General features: G+C 24.5%; 3 protein-coding genes across 3 annotated transcripts; 1 reads left to right on the top strand and 2 right to left on the bottom strand.

Annotated features, from left to right (window-relative positions):
• Nucleotides 1-5,654: 5,654 nt before the first annotated feature.
• On the top strand, nucleotides 5,655-15,343 carry LOC129608404 (kunitz-type serine protease inhibitor 6-like). Its single transcript, XM_055519890.1, has 5 exons — nucleotides 5,655-5,858; nucleotides 7,560-7,721; nucleotides 8,825-8,883; nucleotides 14,706-14,832; nucleotides 14,925-15,343. The coding sequence occupies exons 1-5, from the start codon at nucleotides 5,789-5,791 to the stop codon at nucleotides 15,125-15,127; spliced, it is 621 nt and encodes a 206-aa protein (XP_055375865.1). The 5' UTR covers nucleotides 5,655-5,788; the 3' UTR covers nucleotides 15,128-15,343.
• Nucleotides 8,609-9,228, bottom strand: LOC129608328 (kunitz-like toxin PcKuz3). The gene is made up of 2 exons (XM_055519786.1): nucleotides 9,058-9,228; nucleotides 8,609-8,956 (listed from the first exon to the last, which is right to left on the bottom strand). The coding sequence occupies exons 1-2, from the start codon at nucleotides 9,134-9,136 to the stop codon at nucleotides 8,769-8,771; spliced, it is 267 nt and encodes an 88-aa protein (XP_055375761.1). The 5' UTR covers nucleotides 9,137-9,228; the 3' UTR covers nucleotides 8,609-8,768.
• Nucleotides 10,380-10,935, bottom strand: LOC129608329 (kunitz-type serine protease inhibitor 2-like). The gene is made up of 2 exons (XM_055519787.1): nucleotides 10,785-10,935; nucleotides 10,380-10,720 (listed from the first exon to the last, which is right to left on the bottom strand). The coding sequence occupies exons 1-2, from the start codon at nucleotides 10,852-10,854 to the stop codon at nucleotides 10,554-10,556; spliced, it is 237 nt and encodes a 78-aa protein (XP_055375762.1). The 5' UTR covers nucleotides 10,855-10,935; the 3' UTR covers nucleotides 10,380-10,553.
• Nucleotides 15,344-18,128: the final 2,785 nt, after the last annotated feature.

Consider the following 18,128-nt stretch of genomic DNA (forward strand, 5'->3'; position numbering starts at 1 on the left):
TTTATGGTATGACACACCCTGAATTTTTTAGAACATAAATATACTTTTGGATAAAAGATATGGTACCATTTATTAGTATGATTTTAGATCAAATTCTATGAGTTTTAATCAATTTTAAAACAAAGTATGTAGAAAAATTTAAAAAAAATCATAGAATAAATAAAGAGGAAACTAAATAGTAATATGAAAGTGACATGAATAAAAAAATATTTAAATATGTCATGGGCATTAATTGGTAATAACTATAAAATTTAACTTTTTTTTTATCCCGCCAATTTCAGTATTATATTCGATTAGAAGGTGTAAAAACGGTTTAATTAAGTATAACAAATGCTCATTTAATGAATGCTTTCAACCATATTCAAATAGATATTTATAAAAATTTTCTATTATTATGTGAAATAATGCAAAAAGGAGAATGACGATGAAATGTTCTAGTTCCATTTGAATTGCATATTTTATTGATATTAGCACACATAATAGATTTATGGTAAAAAAACTTTGTATTAAAAATCGATGGTGAGAAAAATCTTTATTTAATTTAAGTTTCAATTTAATTTTATTCAATAGACCTGTTCAAATTTTGTTATTTAACTTCCTAATAAAAATTCGCCATTAAGATAATCACAATTGCATATTAATTGAAATAAAATTAAAATTGTGAATGATAACAAAATGCTTTGAGTATATTGGCCAAATTATAAGTATTCATAAATTATTTTTGCCAAAAATTTAGGATAAAACCATTTAAACGGCAAATAAATTTTATGTCATTATTTCACAGATCAATGCTGAAACTACAATGTTATTGTCGTAAAAATAGTTTTGTAGGTTTCTGAAAGAATACAAAGCAAAAAATAGCATTGAAATTAATTTCAAATAATGACTTGAAAGACGAGTGCAGATATTATAAAACATTTTATTTCAAATTTTAATAACCATTGACAGCAAAAACGTTTAGAAATTATTCAATAATTGAAATGAAAAAAAAAGTTTTCAATTTATACAGTTGTTTGTAAAATTCGCGTGAAATGAATTAATATAGAGAATATATACTATTTCGAAATCTTAATACATAATTAAATTTAAAAAGTATTAAGTAAAATAAAAATAAATTTTAATTACCTATTAAGCTTTTAGAGAAAGTTAGTTATGAAAGATTTCAAATTATAATGAGTCTTCAATAAAAATTTGATATAATTGTGGGATAGAATATAAAAACTTTTAAAAAGAATGTTAATTATCAGATGATTGCGCAAGTTAAATATTCAGTATACGAAATATGCCATAAAGTATATAGAAAGTTAAAGCGGTACTCCCAGATTTATCTCTTTAATAAATTAAGTTTCATGTAGACGTCGATTGATTACATCACTTTTTCTCTGATCATCTAACTAATTCTTCTCCATTGGTTTCAGACAATTCCTCTTTTTCCACAGTTTACTAATAGGCTCCCATTTCCCCACTTTTCTTTTGCCCATCAAGCTGTAATATTAGTGACCCCAAATGTAGTTTTTAAGTTACCAAATTGCATTTAAATTTTTTATCACACCTTCTACATAGTCCCTCCGAGTCGATTTTGACTTTCGTCTCTCTGGCCGTTTGATATCATTTCATTTTGAATCATATCTGAATATGTATTGGCCAGTATGGAATTGCCGCATATGCGTATTTTCTCCATTTTCGGTTTATATCGTATCGCCACAGTAATGTCTTTGTCAAATCATAAAATTTTATTGTTTTAGTTTTTATGTTTTATTCTCCAGCTGTTTTTGGAGTTATTCTGCGTCATTGTTTTTATTTCTAATTTTATTATAACATTAAATCGGCATAATACATATGTACATATATCATTTGTTTACATCAAATGATTTTCTTATTAAGTTATAAAATAACTAGTATGATTTTTTTGTTTTCTATACAAAGCTATATGACTAAATAAATATAAATTTTAAGTATGATTCACAAAACTTATTATAATCTGCACGCATTCTTATTCTTTGCGATTAAACTTCATATAGTAATAATCATATACATGTATACCGAAGGTATAATGCTATACTTAATTGCGATTTATATAGTAAACAATTAATTTCTTTTTTGTTTTCATATAAATTTTTTGAGAGTCACCGACTCACTTTTTGAATTAATTATAAAAAAAGAATAAAAACTTTTGAATTTAAAAACCGAAGCAGAACAAAAAACATAAGCAATGAAAACGAAAGCGGTTAATCCACTTATAAATAACTACTTTGAAAGCTTTGTAAAAGTTACCAACAATACACAATACGGTTAAGATAATAAGGAAATCATCAAGTGATTGACCCTAAATATTAAGTAAATATTATTATTTTTTTATATTGGCAACTTATATTAACTTAACAGTTGATTTGCTTAGCCTATTGTACCTAACTTCTAAGCATTAAGTTAACGTTTAAAGATTTTATTTAAAATAGAGATAAGTCACTATAATATTAAAGTTAAAAAGAGATGTATATAGTATAGTAGGTTCGTGGAGATGTTCAATAGCTCATTTGCATAAATTCTAACATAAAACATAAATTATTCTGTTTCGTTTTTTTTTTTAAATTACTTTCGATTTTTAAATGAATTATGACTGGTTTTACAAGTTTAGGATATATACATATTTACATAGATTATATGTTTTTCATATTATATTAAAAAACAATAAATGAAAAGAAAAAATTAGCAACAACAGTAAAATAATAGAAATTTTAATACTCTTACTGGTTTTGAAATTATATTTTAAAGAACAGATAGATAGCTATTTAAGTAAAAATTTATACCACAAAATTAGTAAAAACAAATATTTTTCTAACATTTCAAATACATATGTATATGTACATATAAAGTTAGTGTCACAAGATATTACAAACGCGATACTTGTTAGACAATGCCGAATTTAGAGCGTTTTTTTTTATTTTCAAATCAATTTTTCACAAAATTTTAAATTATTTTTGACATTTGACAAATTACGTTTGACATTCGACAAAATAATTCTGATATTTGACAAATTATTTTTGATACTATTTTAATTTTAATTACATTTTATATTTTAATTTAAATTTAATAGTACTCGTAATAATTACAATGTATAAAACTTGTTTGGTTTAAAAGAAATTCCTGTGCACATTTGACACAAAAGAGACTTCAAATTTTTTTATTTGTTTAATAAAAGAAGCTTCTTTTTCATTTCTAATGAAGACAAAACAAAATTTTTAAATTAAATAATTTTTTAAAATTCTTATTAATTTTTCACCACGTCAATTCTAAATGTCCAAAGTCCCACGAATTTTTTACACATGGCAGTTCTTGATAACAGTGCAATATTTTAACACTATTGTATCCAAATTATTTTTTGTTTTCAACATCCGATAGGTGGATATCTGATAACATATGCATGTAATTGGAAAATGAGAAGGAGATTGGGAATACGAGAGAAACGGAGAGATATGGATGGAATGATGGAAAGAGAGAAAGATCGATATGGATTGATGCAGAGAGATGAAAGGAGAGGGAGATGAAAAATCTAGAACGATAGAGAACGATAACTGTCACACTTTGTTATTTTCTAAACTTTTTAAATTTTCCAAAATAAACATATAATTACCTATTAAAGTTTCCGAATTTGACGGTATAACAGTTCAACTCTGGCAAAGAAAAAAATTATTTTAGTCCGATAGAAAAACGTGGTTTTATAATTTTTTTTATTTAATAGAATAATTATTTTTTATTAAAATATAAGATAATAACAAAATCAATGATTAATGATATGTCATTCATGCCAAATACACTTAGATAATAATATATTAATGTACATATGCAAATACATACATACATATATTTACAGTATTATATATACATACGCATTAATATAACATACATTTGCAAAATATTTTTCTTTTAACTTTCTATTCCAAATTGAAGAAAATGTTAAAGTTCAATTAGAAATTGATCGAATAATTTGAAATTGATCAAAAAATAACTGAATTAATGGATACCGTTAGAATGTTAGAAAAAATTAAAGAAATTTTTTGTATAGGTGATGATATTTTCTTTTAATTAAAATTCAAAGAACTTTAATTGGCATTTCACAATTTTCACTCAAATAGAGAGTAAGAAAATTATGAAGTTTTTGTATTTTAGAGAGGTTGTACATAAATATATAAAAATGTAGATAATATGTAGTATGTATTATGTATGTATGTATATAAGTGTAAAATTGGATTTTAATTCTTGAAAAATTTTAATCGGTCAACTCCAGAAACTGGTTTCTTTAATAATTTTAATTCTTTTTAATGAAAAACGTTGTGTATATCGAATTTATTTCTCCATTTATAATAATGAAAGTGTTGGTCGCTAAGGAATGCCGAAATTTAATTCTATTTTGATAAATTAAATTAAACCGAATTTAAATAAGGAGCCAGAAAAATTAGAGGATTTATAATGCTCTCTCGGGCAGAAGGTGCGATTTTATTTACCCTTGTGGTCTCTCAAATGAGACTAACTCACTTTATAATTGATCAGTTTTAGAATAAATCAGTAGATTATAAACCTGTAAATTATTTATATTGATCATTAAGATGAGGCTTGAGTTGGTATCTGAGTACAGTAGGGTGACGACATCTTAGTGTTCTAAATCCAATATTCCAAGAAACTTTATTTAGCGTCGGGGTGCTTACTAACAAACTTTTTGAGAATGTCATAACGAAATATGTTGTGTAGTTCTGCTGTTTGGAGAACGAGGTATTGATCCATTTTATATGTGAAAAAAAATATATCTACCTTAAAATTGATACATCTTCAATTGCATCAGGATTAAGGTGTTCATACGCTTTTTTGGCTAAGCGCAATATAAAGTTACACATATTTTGAATTTATTCGATTTTCCCCTGTCATAAAATATGTATATGACAGGTATGGAAAATATATAGATAAACCCGCCAGATCTAATACATAATGTAAAAATTTATAAGAAACCTTATCCGACAAGTTCAAATAACTTTAAAATATCCTTAAGTAGTCCTAACCACTTATGAGTTTTCTCAAATTATTTTTACCGACTGGATTGAATACAATAAGGGAGGTTATGTGATGGTATGTCGGATGTCCAATTTTCGGTGGGAACGCATTTCTCTGCAGTAGGGAAGCGTAAATAAACTATTTTTAGAGAGATATCGGTCTATCGGTCTGTCAGTCTGTGTGTGCTCGCGTGTACATCAAATTCGGCTGAATCGATTTATAATAAAGTTTTATATATGAGTTTATTTCGGCTATATCACGGATTGATGAACTTTTAATTAATGGTATTTTTTGAAGTTTAATATGTATTTGCGTTCTGATTTCTATGGAATTTCGAGTTTGGCACAAAGCGAAACTCTACTAAGAGTCAAATCTATATTTTTCAAGGAATATTAACTATAAGGAATAAAAGATTACTAGTGTTCTTAAAATTGTAAACAAGTGCTTGAAACACATTTTCATAATCTTACATTGCGGTTATACTGGTCGGTTATGTGCTGGCCACATCAAAATTTTTTTTTATGCTTTTTTATCTTTATTTTTATAGACTATGATGATGCTCTATATAAAATGTTGCGTCTTACATTTTTAACAAACAGTTTATATTTAGATTTTGTGTACGGATCTTTTTCTTAGAATTCTTCTTTTATTGGTATTAAAAGAATATTGAAAAATACTTTATAGAATTTTTGTCTTAAATTCTCAATAGAAATTCAAGAAAGCGGAAAAAGAAACGAGAAAAAAAATGATGAAATTTTTATTGTCTTTATTTTTTATATCTTCAATATATTTATTAGAAATTAACGCAAAAACAGGTATTATTAAACGTATTGTATATGGAAAATATGGTGGATTTTAAATATTTTCAATTTTTATTAGAAAAAAAAAATATTAAATATATACATAAAAAATAATTTATAATATAAGCTATAAAAGATATAATCACATTGTATATATAATAATAATATTGCGTATAAAAATAAATTTTTAATTATTTAAATGGTTAATTAAATAAAAAAATTAAATATGAATGAAAATTTTTGTTATTGAATTTGGTTGAAAAAAAAAAATAAAATAAAATAATATAAAAAAAATTCGAAATTAATTTAATTATTAGTTAAAAATCTATTTATTTTAAATAATATTTAATTATAATTGTATTAAATTATTTTTGAGGTGGGGCAGAGGGCGATTATATATTCCTCATTTCAATTAATTTAAAATTATATTAAAAAACATGATTCAATATTAGTAAAATATTCAATAAAATTATATACAATGCAATTAATTAAATTTTTTTATTTCATAAAAAAAATTTTGAGGATTTTGTTTTTTTTTTTGCATTGAATGTACAATGAATCTGCACATATATGGACTGTTTATGTACAGGCATACCATATCGAAAATTTATGTTATTAAATAAAATGTAAATATGTACAATGAAATTCAGTCAGATAAAATCTTCAATCAAACAAAAGAAATTCACTTAACAATACAATAAAAGTGCTGTAGTAATAAATGTGTTCTTCGAGAAAGAACGGAACTTTTCGTAATTCGGGGACAGCAATATTAATATTATGAAATTTTAATTATCGAAGTTGGTATTTTATTTTGGCACTATTAAAAGCGTTCTCGTAACATTTATATGTTTTACCGATTTCAAATTTAATTAAACTTAAGTTTGCCTATTATTTATGAATTAAGTTCATTAACCTCTAAAATAATAAGTGAAATTTTTCTTAATTGAAAAATATATTTTAAATATATGGAAAATCACAATTAGTGACTATCGGCTTTCATGCAAATTTATAACTTTAGTTATGAATTAAATCTTTATTAATTAGTATTGCACTAAAATTTGCTATAAATATCACTATAATTTCGGCAAACATAATATACTTAAACAAACTGTAAACTTTAATATACTAAGTTAAATAATTATGTACTTGAATTTATTCAATAGAATATTTAAGTGAATTGAATTACGAATAATATGTCATACATCCATGAAATGCAACTTTGTTCATTATTATTATTTATAGCACTTATAAGTATTTGTGTTTGTAATTGAGCTCAAATTATCAATTAAAAGTGCTTAAACATATTTACATGTTATATAGTTCATAAATATTTTCTTTTTTTTTTGTAAAATTAAATTTTCATTTTCTATTTTATTTTATCTTTAAGAATGTACTAGATAATTCACGGAATTAGTTGATAATAATAAAAAATTTTTTAGAATTTTATTTTTATAATATTTATTTTGAATATAATGTAGGTGCTATAAAAATAATTAACAATTTGTTAATTACCTTTTATTGAATTAATGAGAAAATGTAGCTTTAAATGTTATTTAGCAATGCTTTAACTCATTTTAGTTAAGAAATAAGATTGTCTGGTAAAATTTTAATACAAAAAATATTATTAGTAGCGTGTATATATATATTTTTTGTTAAAATGTATATAACAAATTCTTAATATCAAATATTTTCTACTTTATTACCTACATTTTATAGAAAAATGCAATGAAGCTCATGCATATAATGATGGTCCATGCAGAGCCAACGTACCGTTGTGGACATTTAATTTGAGAACAAATGAATGTGAAAAATTCAAATATCATGGCTGTGGCGGTAATCGTAATAAATTTGCATCGAGGGAGGAATGCGAAAAGGAATGCTTAAAATAATAAAGGCACTTTATTTTTTCTGTTTTTATTTTAATTTTTTTTTTTAAATAAAATACTTTATATTAAATATATTTTTATCTATTATGTAAAATCATACTTTTCATATTAATTCAAAATAAAAAACATTTTTTTTTTATATTTGTAGTTAAATATTAAGGGAATAAATATATAATAATTTATTATATTATATAAATACCATAAAGAAAATGGTGTTGTTTTTTAAATATTTTCGAATGTATGCCTTGAAAGTTGTACGATCTCCTGCATGAGTCCCAGCATATTTCTATCAATCAAGAAAGTCTATTACACTCCCTCTGCAAAGTCTGGCAGGGGATCTCGAGAACAGTGCGAGAAGGGCAGTCGATTTCTTCTTTGATATTGAAATTGCATTTAATGATCCTTCATATTACGTCGTCTGCCAGTTGTTTCACAAACGTTATGCGACCACGAGTAGATGGGTTACCCGGATGCTACAGAATGGGATCATTAAGTCAACCATAGCTGGCGATACACTCTTTGTATTGTTCTAAAAGTATGCCAGCGAGGCGGGATGCATTGTATTGGATGATTTCATTGCAATTGTAAGATAGCACTGCGGCTACACACGGCTCTGCTAGGCCGGCCCGTCTGTTTTAGGGTTAACTTGAGAGGGGGACATCGTATCATCAATGTGTTTTTGGACAGAAGGGATGCACTGATTAAATTGAATGTAAAATTGGCTATATTATAATTCAAAGTAAAATTTGCCTCATTTTTTCTTACTTGCTGTTAAATTTTCTGCATTATTATTGAACTACCTAAACGCTATGAATAGGCACATAGCTATTTTAGTTTTAAATATTTAAAATTTGCCCACTTAAAACAATATCAAAATTTATACTTGTATATTTATTTATTTTCTTAAAAAATTTTATTTGCGCGTTCTACATTAACTATAATTTAAACAATCACAACGCCATTATTAAATTTTTATACGTAATTCTTTTAAAATTTTTTTTTTATATTGCATAAATTTAGGCGATTGAATTTGTAACTTTTAATTTTTTTTCGTTTCATTTGGTTTTTTACATTCTTTTTCACAAAATTCTTTAGTACCAAATCGATTATTATTTCCACGGCATCCACCATATCGAAATTCTTTGCATTCATCTGTTTTTGTGTCATAATAAAATCGTGGAAGTTTTAAAGAACATGTTCCAACTTCGACCGGTTCAACACATTTTGCTGATTAAAAGTAAATAAATAAAATTATCAGTATAGTGCCGTAGTTTTGTAGCATAGAAAAAAACAATAATATAATAAAAATAAAATAAATAAAACGATACCTGATAACGATGGGGCTGCACAAGCGCTTTCAAAATAGATTAGGGCCAAGGTTATAAAAATACTAATAGAAAGTTTCATTATAATTTTTTTTATATGAAAAGGAAAATATCAATTTAAAATCTTTGCGATTTTTTTTATTTTTCAATATTTCAAATGTTGTTGAAGCTATAGAGCTAATTCTAGACTGAAAAAAAAAAATTCACCACAATAAAAGTAAATATTTTTATTTCCTATATAATTTTACGTATGCATATATGTTATGACTTAAATAGGGTTGTGTGTGGGTTTATTTCTCCATATGCCTCAATAGTTGATAATTATTATATGAATTAACTTATAAATACGGGGTCTTTACCAAATCGTTATTGTTAGTTTTCGTTGGTGTAGTTAAAAGTAGCAAAAATTATATTTTACATAACATCTGAACTTCGCACCTACTTACTATAGTTTGAGTTTATACCTACTGTGTATTATTTGAGTCTTTGAGGTTGCAACAGTTGTACTATAAGGTTTCGTTTGTAGCGTTTAGCGTAAATCATTAACATCTTTTAAGATGTAGTTATGGTCCATCTGAAGAGCACTGGCAAGGAAAAGTGCGAGATGATCTGTCTCTCTCTAGGATGGACGACATTATGGAGCACTCATTGTATGAATGCAAGGCAGGGTCTCACTTACGACTAAGATGCTTCAGAAGGGGTTTTGGCTAGCTGCAATTAATTAAAAAATTTTTGAACTTAATTTGTAAGAACCTTAAAATTTCTTTTTTAGTTCTAGCGTAATGAATAATATTAAGAATGCCCCTGTAAATACAAATTTAAGAAGTCTTATATAGTGATACAACATAAGATTTTTTCTCAATTTTGTCTTATACTCGTAGTTTATAAAGGTCAAAATTATTTTTATTTTCAAGTGATATTTCTAGTTTAATTTAAAAATACTTTGATGTTATCAGTTTTGCAAAAACAACATTAAATTGACTTATAGTTGATTATAGTAAATTTGTAGTTATTTATAATTTTACATTGACGTAGTCTTAAACAGTGGTTTTCTTACCTTAGAAAAGATATGGGCCATTTGTATGTAGATGTAGAGAATTTCATTTCATTTGACACTAACGCAATTGTATATTGAAGAAGCTTGAGGTTGAAAAAAAATTTCTAGATTTAAGAGCCGCTAACTATAGAGGCGCCTTAATCGAATTTTCATGACACAAATTTTGATATTTATATTTCAATGATTATATAAAGCAATTACGATGTCCTTTTAATTAACTTATTGATAACACGGTTAAATATCGTTAAAAAAATTACCATATCGCATCTTAATTTAAAAAAATATGAATTTATTAAATTATTAATATCTTTACTTTATCTGATATTAAACAGAATGAATAAACTTAAATTTTAACATAGAAAAAAAAAAAAAAATTGACACAATATGCAAACAATAAATTTAATGCCCTTAAAAGGTTCTTGTTAACGGTAGCGGATAACTTTTATTTTTTGCATTCTTTTTCACATAATGATTGTGTATCAAATCTGTTTCCATTACCACCGCATCCACCATATTCAAATGTTTTACATGAATTTGATTTCGGATCAAAATGATATACTTTAAGAAATTGTTGACATGTTCCAGATTCAGGTGGTAAGTCACAATGTTCTAGAAAGAGATGTAATTCGAAATTAAAATTCTATTGATAAATAAATTAACTATATGGCAATACTTGGTCTTGAAGCGCCGGTAAATGCAATTAAAGCAAAAATTGCTAATATTAAACCAAAAATAAATTTCATTGTTATTCGTTTTTTTTTTTCAAGATTTTTTAAAATTAAAATTATTAGATAATCTGACTTCTATGAAATCTAACCAAAAACTGACTTAAACTGGCTGTTAGACTATGCATTTTATAATAAGCTTAGAAAAATTTAATTCTAATTCAATTAATTCGTATATGTATTCGAGCATTTCAAATAAAACATAGAACAGTTTCTTGATTGAAATTATTTAATTATTGTAGCGTGCATCTTCGTGAGGGATATATCAACTTTGATATGGAATTTGTAATTACCTGAAGGAATTGTTTCCGGTGTGGATATATATATTCTTGCTCGGCGTGTAATTCTTAGTTTAGACATTTCCGTCCGTCTGTCCGATCTCACGGTAACTCAAAAACAAATAAAGCGAACAGGCTTCACAGGCTCGGGAAGCTGCTATATAGGCCTTAAACCTAATTTTAAACGGCCGCACCCGTCCCCTCACAGGTTTTTGATCAATCCGTGTACCACACGATAACATGTGATCCGACCGTGTAGCCCGCAAAATCTTCCTTCCAGCTCCTTCAGTCGTTTAGCAACTAGGTGAAGTTTTTCTCGAGGGTTATCTTGTAACCATGTCATCGCTGGGAAATGCGAGAAGCGGAGTCTGGCCGGTGAGACGTTCTCGATCTCCCCCTCAGAGCAGAATGGTCGCCTTCGCCGCCAACTCGACAACGAGATACAGTAGGGTTAGTCCCAAAATCACTTCCATTGACGCTGTTGGACATGTATTCATAGCCCCAGCGATGCAGACGAGTGCAAATCTCTGCAAACGTTCCAGGTTTCTTCTTGTTGCCTCAAGTATAACTTTTCTGTCCAAGCAACTGCCATGTATGTGAGGAGTGGCACCATCATCATGTTGTACATCCAGCTCATGATGGACCACGTTCTACTGGAAAGTTCCCTGCACACCATGAGTGCCCGGGTAGCCTTTACCCTTACCACTTCTTCGTGTCTTCGTCAAAGAAGCCCGCTGTCAAATACCACACCAAGGTATTTCACCTCCGTTTTCCTTTCAACTGTCTCTCCGCACATCTGTATAGTGCGCAGATGCTCAAGATTTATTCTCTTAGTGAAGGGCACCAGGGTCATCTTGCTAGGATTGAGTTTGATCTCCACAGTGCCACATCAGGCTAGTGTCACCCACAGGCCTTTTTGCAGTATGTCACAAAGAGGCTCTTCAAACTTCCCCTTTGCGATGATAACAATATAATCAGCGTATTTTAATAGGTTAAAATTATATTTCTTTTTATATTTTCAGTTCAATAAATTTAAATTCTTTGAAATTTATGATTTTAGGAGTTGTTTCACTTTTGAATGAATTCAAAAAAAATGAAATGGCATATTGTACTTCAATCAATAGAAAACTAATATTTTGTTTTTCTATCATCCGTTGAAAAGAAGTTGTAAAAATAACAATAAGAGAAAAAAAATTTTATTTACATTGTTAAAATTCTGATTGTAAATATTTGTTGAAAAATTAACTAAAATAAATATTTAGTAAGCATTTCTAAACTAAACATCATTGTCCAAAACTTAAATGTAAATAGAATTGGAAGTGTATAGCGACACAACAATTATAATTATTTGGGGCTTTGACGATTTCAATTAAACAAAAAAAAAATATCTTGGACAAAGCATTTTGCTTTAAATAATTTGTTGGTTGTTGCGTAAAAAACCTAACTATGTAGGAAGAGAAGAAAGAAGATTCTATATTATATTAGCTTCTAAGTATAATTTGTGAAGAGGTAAATTATACATAATTTTCGTTTATAATAAATTCCAATATTAGATTTTGAATTTTTATTCAATCGGTTAATTGCTCATAAATTAATAAAGAAATAATAGGGCGGAATAAATCTGTGAAACCTCTCAAGCCTAAAGGAATTGAAACGGTTTATGCACGCCTTCCGGAATAATCAAATAAATAATCATAGCATAGATTTTCCTGAACCTACTGTAGAATTTAACATTATTTCTCGAAAAATAACCCGGAATCGATAGATAAATAATATGCCGGCGTTCAAATCGCAGCCAACTGCATGAAACAGTTAACTTTTCTGGATATTATCAAAGCTACAGGGTAATTTTTAAATTATTATCACTCCACATTTGGCAAATTTACTTATTAAAAATCTTGTTTAACTCAAAACTGAACCTCATCGATGAACAAAATTTTAAAATAAAACAACGAATCAAATTTCGTCTGCTGAAGCGTATGAATGGTAAGGAAAAAATTAATACCTTTAATATATTTAAAGTTCACGTATCTTAAAGTTGATTGGACAATTGATTTTCTGGTTTAAATTATTTCTATTGTCTTAATATTTCAATAATTCAGAAATTATACGTGAAATGAAAAGTGTCATTTATACACTTATATATGGGGGAAGGTCACGAAAGAGTGCGAAATTTATGAAATCATTAAAATGAAAATAAAAATGAAGTGTTTTGTACTATTTTGTTTTTTTTTCCCTGTTTTTGCATTATAAATGTGTTAAATATGAATAATTTCAATTATAAGATCTATTGTAAAAATTATTTAATTGTACGTTTTAAATTACATAATTTGACACTAATATTTTGTTTTCTATTTTATTTTCTAAAAAGAGAGACAATAGTGAGAGAAAATTTTATTAATGATGTAAAAAGGTATGAAATATAAGATTTGTATTTGTTTTTTTTAAATAGAATTTTAAGATTACATATGTAGTTAATTAAAGTAGAAAATATTATAGCAAATGGGGTAATTAAGTAATAAAAATTAACAAAAAATTAACAAGTTAAATTAAGGTATACGTATAGTTAGTTGGCGTTGTATCTAATTGTTAAATTTGTTTATAAAAATTCTTAAGTGCTTTTTAATTTTTAAAATTTTTCTTTGACAAAATTTGTTGAATGCATTAAAACTTTTCAAGATTTAGATGAAATGCAAAATGATTTCAATACGATAGAATAAATTTATTAATATTTTTTCGTAGGAATTCAAAATTGCATTGGCTTACAAGTGTTTTATGTTCGGTAGATCTAACAAAATTGAAAAAATTCGGCTAATATTAAGATTAAATTAAGTTTTACTTTTTAAAATTCTTTAAATCCTATAATTATAGTAATATTACAACAATAGTGGGATTATCGTAAATCTATGACAATATCGTATTCTTATTTTAGTTAAATTTTCCATTGAAACAAAAACACTGTATTCTGGATAATAATTTTTGGCTGAAATATCTAGTTTGAATTACTTATATATACTTATACTTTCCTAATAAAATCACTTCTCTCTTTAGTTTCCCTTCTTATTTAAAATAGTAAGTTGTAAGTAATATGTGCTAATACCTTCTGAATGTTATAATTGATTAATTTCAAATGGAATAACGCTTAAAGTTTATAATATTGTTGATTGTGTTGGTTGTTGAATTTTACTAGCATAGCTTTTATTAATAGTAACAAATTCAAGTTGGTTTTTATTAAAGTAATTATTAATATAAGAAATTTTGCATACTTTTAGGATAACACATATATGAAAAGACAATGTTATCGTAATAAAGAGATTGAATAGAATTAATGTAATTATTTTTGTTTTTCTTTTTAGATTTTAAAATTCATTATAAAGAAGAACACTTTTAGTTATCTCATTTCATTACTAGATGCTTTTTAGTATTCTACTATACTAAATGTACATACACACATAATTATATAATTATTATATATGTATATTTCGGGTTTGTATACATCAAATAAAATTGTTATCATTACAATTGAATATTTCTAGTTATCAAGTAGATTATTAATATTTTGTACATTTTAGAATATAAAATATAATTTTTGTTAAAATGGAAATTATTAATAAAATAATAATTTTTACAATTATATTAAATTGTATTAATGAAATAAATACAAATGAAATATCTGGATTTACACCTAGAACTGAAGAATTACAGCAATGGCGTGAAGGTAATTTTTTGTTATAAGAATATGTAAAATATTTTTTTTTTTGATTTTTATTAGCTAGGGGCTATATTTGAAAATTATTTTATATTTTTTAGAATATTGCAATTTACCAAAAGAAGAAGGTAATTGTGTCTTTTATTATATGCCATCATATTATTATAATAAAGGCAGTGGAACTTGTGAAGAGTTTGCTTATGGTGGATGTAATGGAAATCGTAATCGTTTCCCATCAAAAGAAATTTGTGAAAAAACTTGTGATCAAAATGCAATAAGCTATAGGCTTTCAAATTCAATTTAAAATTTTGTTTTTAAATTATAGTTTATGATAAAAAGTATTTATATATATATATATATATATATTGATATATTGATATATATATATATATCTCTATATATATATATATATATATATCAATATATATATCAATATATACATATATATATATTGATAAAACGTAATTGTTGTATATGAATATATTAAGAAGGCGTAATGACCTTGCTTTTGTGAAATCAATTAAATATATGAAATGAATAATAACGTAATTTTAAATGTATTGAGTTATAATATCAAAATTAATTAATTCTTTAATTGCTTTACATATTCTGAGAGTATTTGTATTTAGAATATTGTACATAAATATAACAATTTTGATTTAAACATACTTTTGCAAGTATACATGTATCTAAAACTAAAGATAAGTAATATATAACTCGAATTTTTGTAAATTTATGTTCGTATATAAGGCTTTTAAGTTATTCCCATTTTATAGTATATTTATTCAATGTTCTACATTTATCACTTGTAATCCGAAAACTGAATCCAATTTCAAAGCAATTGTGGCGGGAACTTAGATAGATTATTATTTATCTTAAGAAAGAGAACCGGGTGTTTTAGATAAGTGGTATATAGCAAAACTTCACATTTATACTAATTGGGGTGCGGTGGATCTACTGTACCAGTCACGTCAACCAAGTCTATTCTTAGTACAATTGCATTTACTGTGTTTTTATTTTATTCATGAAAACAATATTTTCAAGTTAAGCTGCTTTTAGAATTCTTACACCATTATTATGTTGCTTTAAAATTTCTCTATGAATAAAATAAAAAAAACTGCAATAAAAATAAATTATCAAATATTATTTTTTCTTTAATAATTATTTTATTTTCATACTCTCTAATTTAATAATTATATTTTATATAATAATAATAATTATATTAATTTTAATAATAATTTTTTTTTATTGATGGCACAATATCGTATGATATAAATCATTTTATGTATATGTATATATATGATATTTATATGCATAAATATATTTATTATATATACACATAGCTATATATATGTTTAATTTTCACTTAATAAATAATTATTATATAATAATATATAAGATTGAATTAAATTTAAAAATTATTTTCGTTTATTATTATTTTTTCCTTGCGTTTTATTGTTGTTTTTTTTCTTTTATTATAATTTCTTTTCAGTTGTAATATTTTTAAGATGCAAAAATCTTAGATTTTATTTTATATAATATTTTTTTTTGTTGTTTTCTATATTCAAAATGATTCAAATATTGTGGTTAATATTTTTTTTCTTATTTTTTGTTTTACATTAAAAATTAAAATTAAAAATATTTTTAATATTATACATTTATGGAAATTGATAAATATTTTAATAATCTTTTTAATTTATTATTTTTTTTTTTATATTTATTATAATTAAATTTGAAAACTTAATATTTAAAGATCAAAATTTTTGTTTTTTTTTTCCTTTGTTTTTTAATATAATTATTATCTATTTACTTTTAAATTTAAATAATTTAGTAATGTAATAATTTAATTCAATTAAATATTATTAATATTATTATTAATTTATTCTAACTAAATTTCATATTTAAAATAGAGCAAATAATTTACAAAGAATGAATGTGCAATGAAGTGAAAATAATTAACTATAAGAAAATATTTAGAATAATTTAGAATTAAAAAATTTATAAATAACAAGGAAAATAATAAATTAGAGCACGAATGAATATCGTGATTTGGTAGAATTTAATTTTAAAATATTGTTAATTTATTAAAAAAGGAATTTCTAAAATTATTGTGAATTAGAATTGTGATTTTGAAGAAAAATTGAGAATGAAAAAAATATTCTCAAATTATATTTTGAAATATTTGAGTATTATGATGAGAGAGAATTAATTTTATGTAAATACTTATATTGTGGTGATTAAAAACTGATTGAAAATATTGTATTTTAGTTACTGGTGGACATTCGGAAATAATTGGTTCTTTTTATTATAAATACGCAATAATATAAAGTACAATACACAATCCAATATCTACTTAATATAAAATGTGAATTTTAAGAAAGAAAATATTAAAATTAAATTGAAAACAGAAAAATTAATTTTAAAGAAAATTTTGATTCGAAACTCATATGCAAGTAAGTATATATGTGTAATTGTATATATATATATATGTACATTTAGAATAAAATTTCTTATTGTAATATTAATTCGTTTAATATTCTATTAAAATTAACTTAATTTTATATATATATATATATATATATGATCATTTTTTTAAATATTTATTTGAAATAATTCATTCTTATTTAAAACCTTATATTAAATTATTTAATTGAATTATATATTTCCTATATATATATATATATGTATATAATTTTAATCATATATACCTTATATTATTAATAATTTACAAATTTTTTTTTTTTCAATTTATTTAAGATTTATTGCTGTTATTTTTTTTATTTATAATTTTGATTGCTTCATTTCTTTTTTTTTTTATTAAAATATTATGAAAATTTTTTGAATTACCTAAAATTAAAAGAATAAAAACAAAATATATAAGAATTTTCTAATTTTATGAGCATAATTTGGCCAAATTTTAACTTTATATTTTTCTAAAATTTCTTTAAAATAAATAAAAGAAATCTCAGTTTATAATACCAACAAGAGTTAGATAAATAGACTAAGTATATTATTCGGCCATCTTAGAAAAACACAAATTAAATAAAATTTTTCAATATAAGGGATGTATGGATAATCGATTTATAACATATATGAATAATTTTAATATTGTCATAATATCCCGATTTTGTTCAATTTATTCTTAAAGAAATGGTGAATATTGGACATAGTTAATATAATTTTAAATTTATGGTTTAAAATTAAGATAAATATCAAAAGTATTATAATTAAAAAATAAGTTCGAGTACATTTGATTAAATAATATTAAGTGATTCAGAATTCTTTTGGTATTTCAATACTAAAAT

Source organism: Condylostylus longicornis, unplaced genomic scaffold (assembly GCF_029603195.1).
Source record: "Condylostylus longicornis isolate FDR11 unplaced genomic scaffold, ASM2960319v2 ptg000031l, whole genome shotgun sequence".
Taxonomy (NCBI): domain Eukaryota; kingdom Metazoa; phylum Arthropoda; class Insecta; order Diptera; family Dolichopodidae; genus Condylostylus; species Condylostylus longicornis.

Excerpts from the sequence above, each read along its gene's own strand:
- LOC129608404 (XM_055519890.1), top strand. The coding sequence starts at position 5,789 with ATGATGAAATTTTTATTGTCTTTATTTTTTATATCTTCAATATATTTA. Across the intron at positions 7,722-8,824 it reads GGAGGAATGCGAAAAGGAAT|TACCAAATCGATTATTATTT; the intron begins GCTTAAAATAAT and ends AAAATTCTTTAG. Across the intron at positions 14,833-14,924 it reads ATTACAGCAATGGCGTGAAG|AATATTGCAATTTACCAAAA; the intron begins GTAATTTTTTGT and ends TATATTTTTTAG.
- LOC129608328 (XM_055519786.1), bottom strand. The coding sequence starts at position 9,136 with ATGAAACTTTCTATTAGTATTTTTATAACCTTGGCCCTAATCTATTTT. Across the intron at positions 8,957-9,057 it reads TGCAGCCCCATCGTTATCAG|CAAAATGTGTTGAACCGGTC; the intron begins GTATCGTTTTAT and ends ACTTTTAATCAG.
- LOC129608329 (XM_055519787.1), bottom strand. The coding sequence starts at position 10,854 with ATGAAATTTATTTTTGGTTTAATATTAGCAATTTTTGCTTTAATTGCA. Across the intron at positions 10,721-10,784 it reads TACCGGCGCTTCAAGACCAA|AACATTGTGACTTACCACCT; the intron begins GTATTGCCATAT and ends ATCTCTTTCTAG.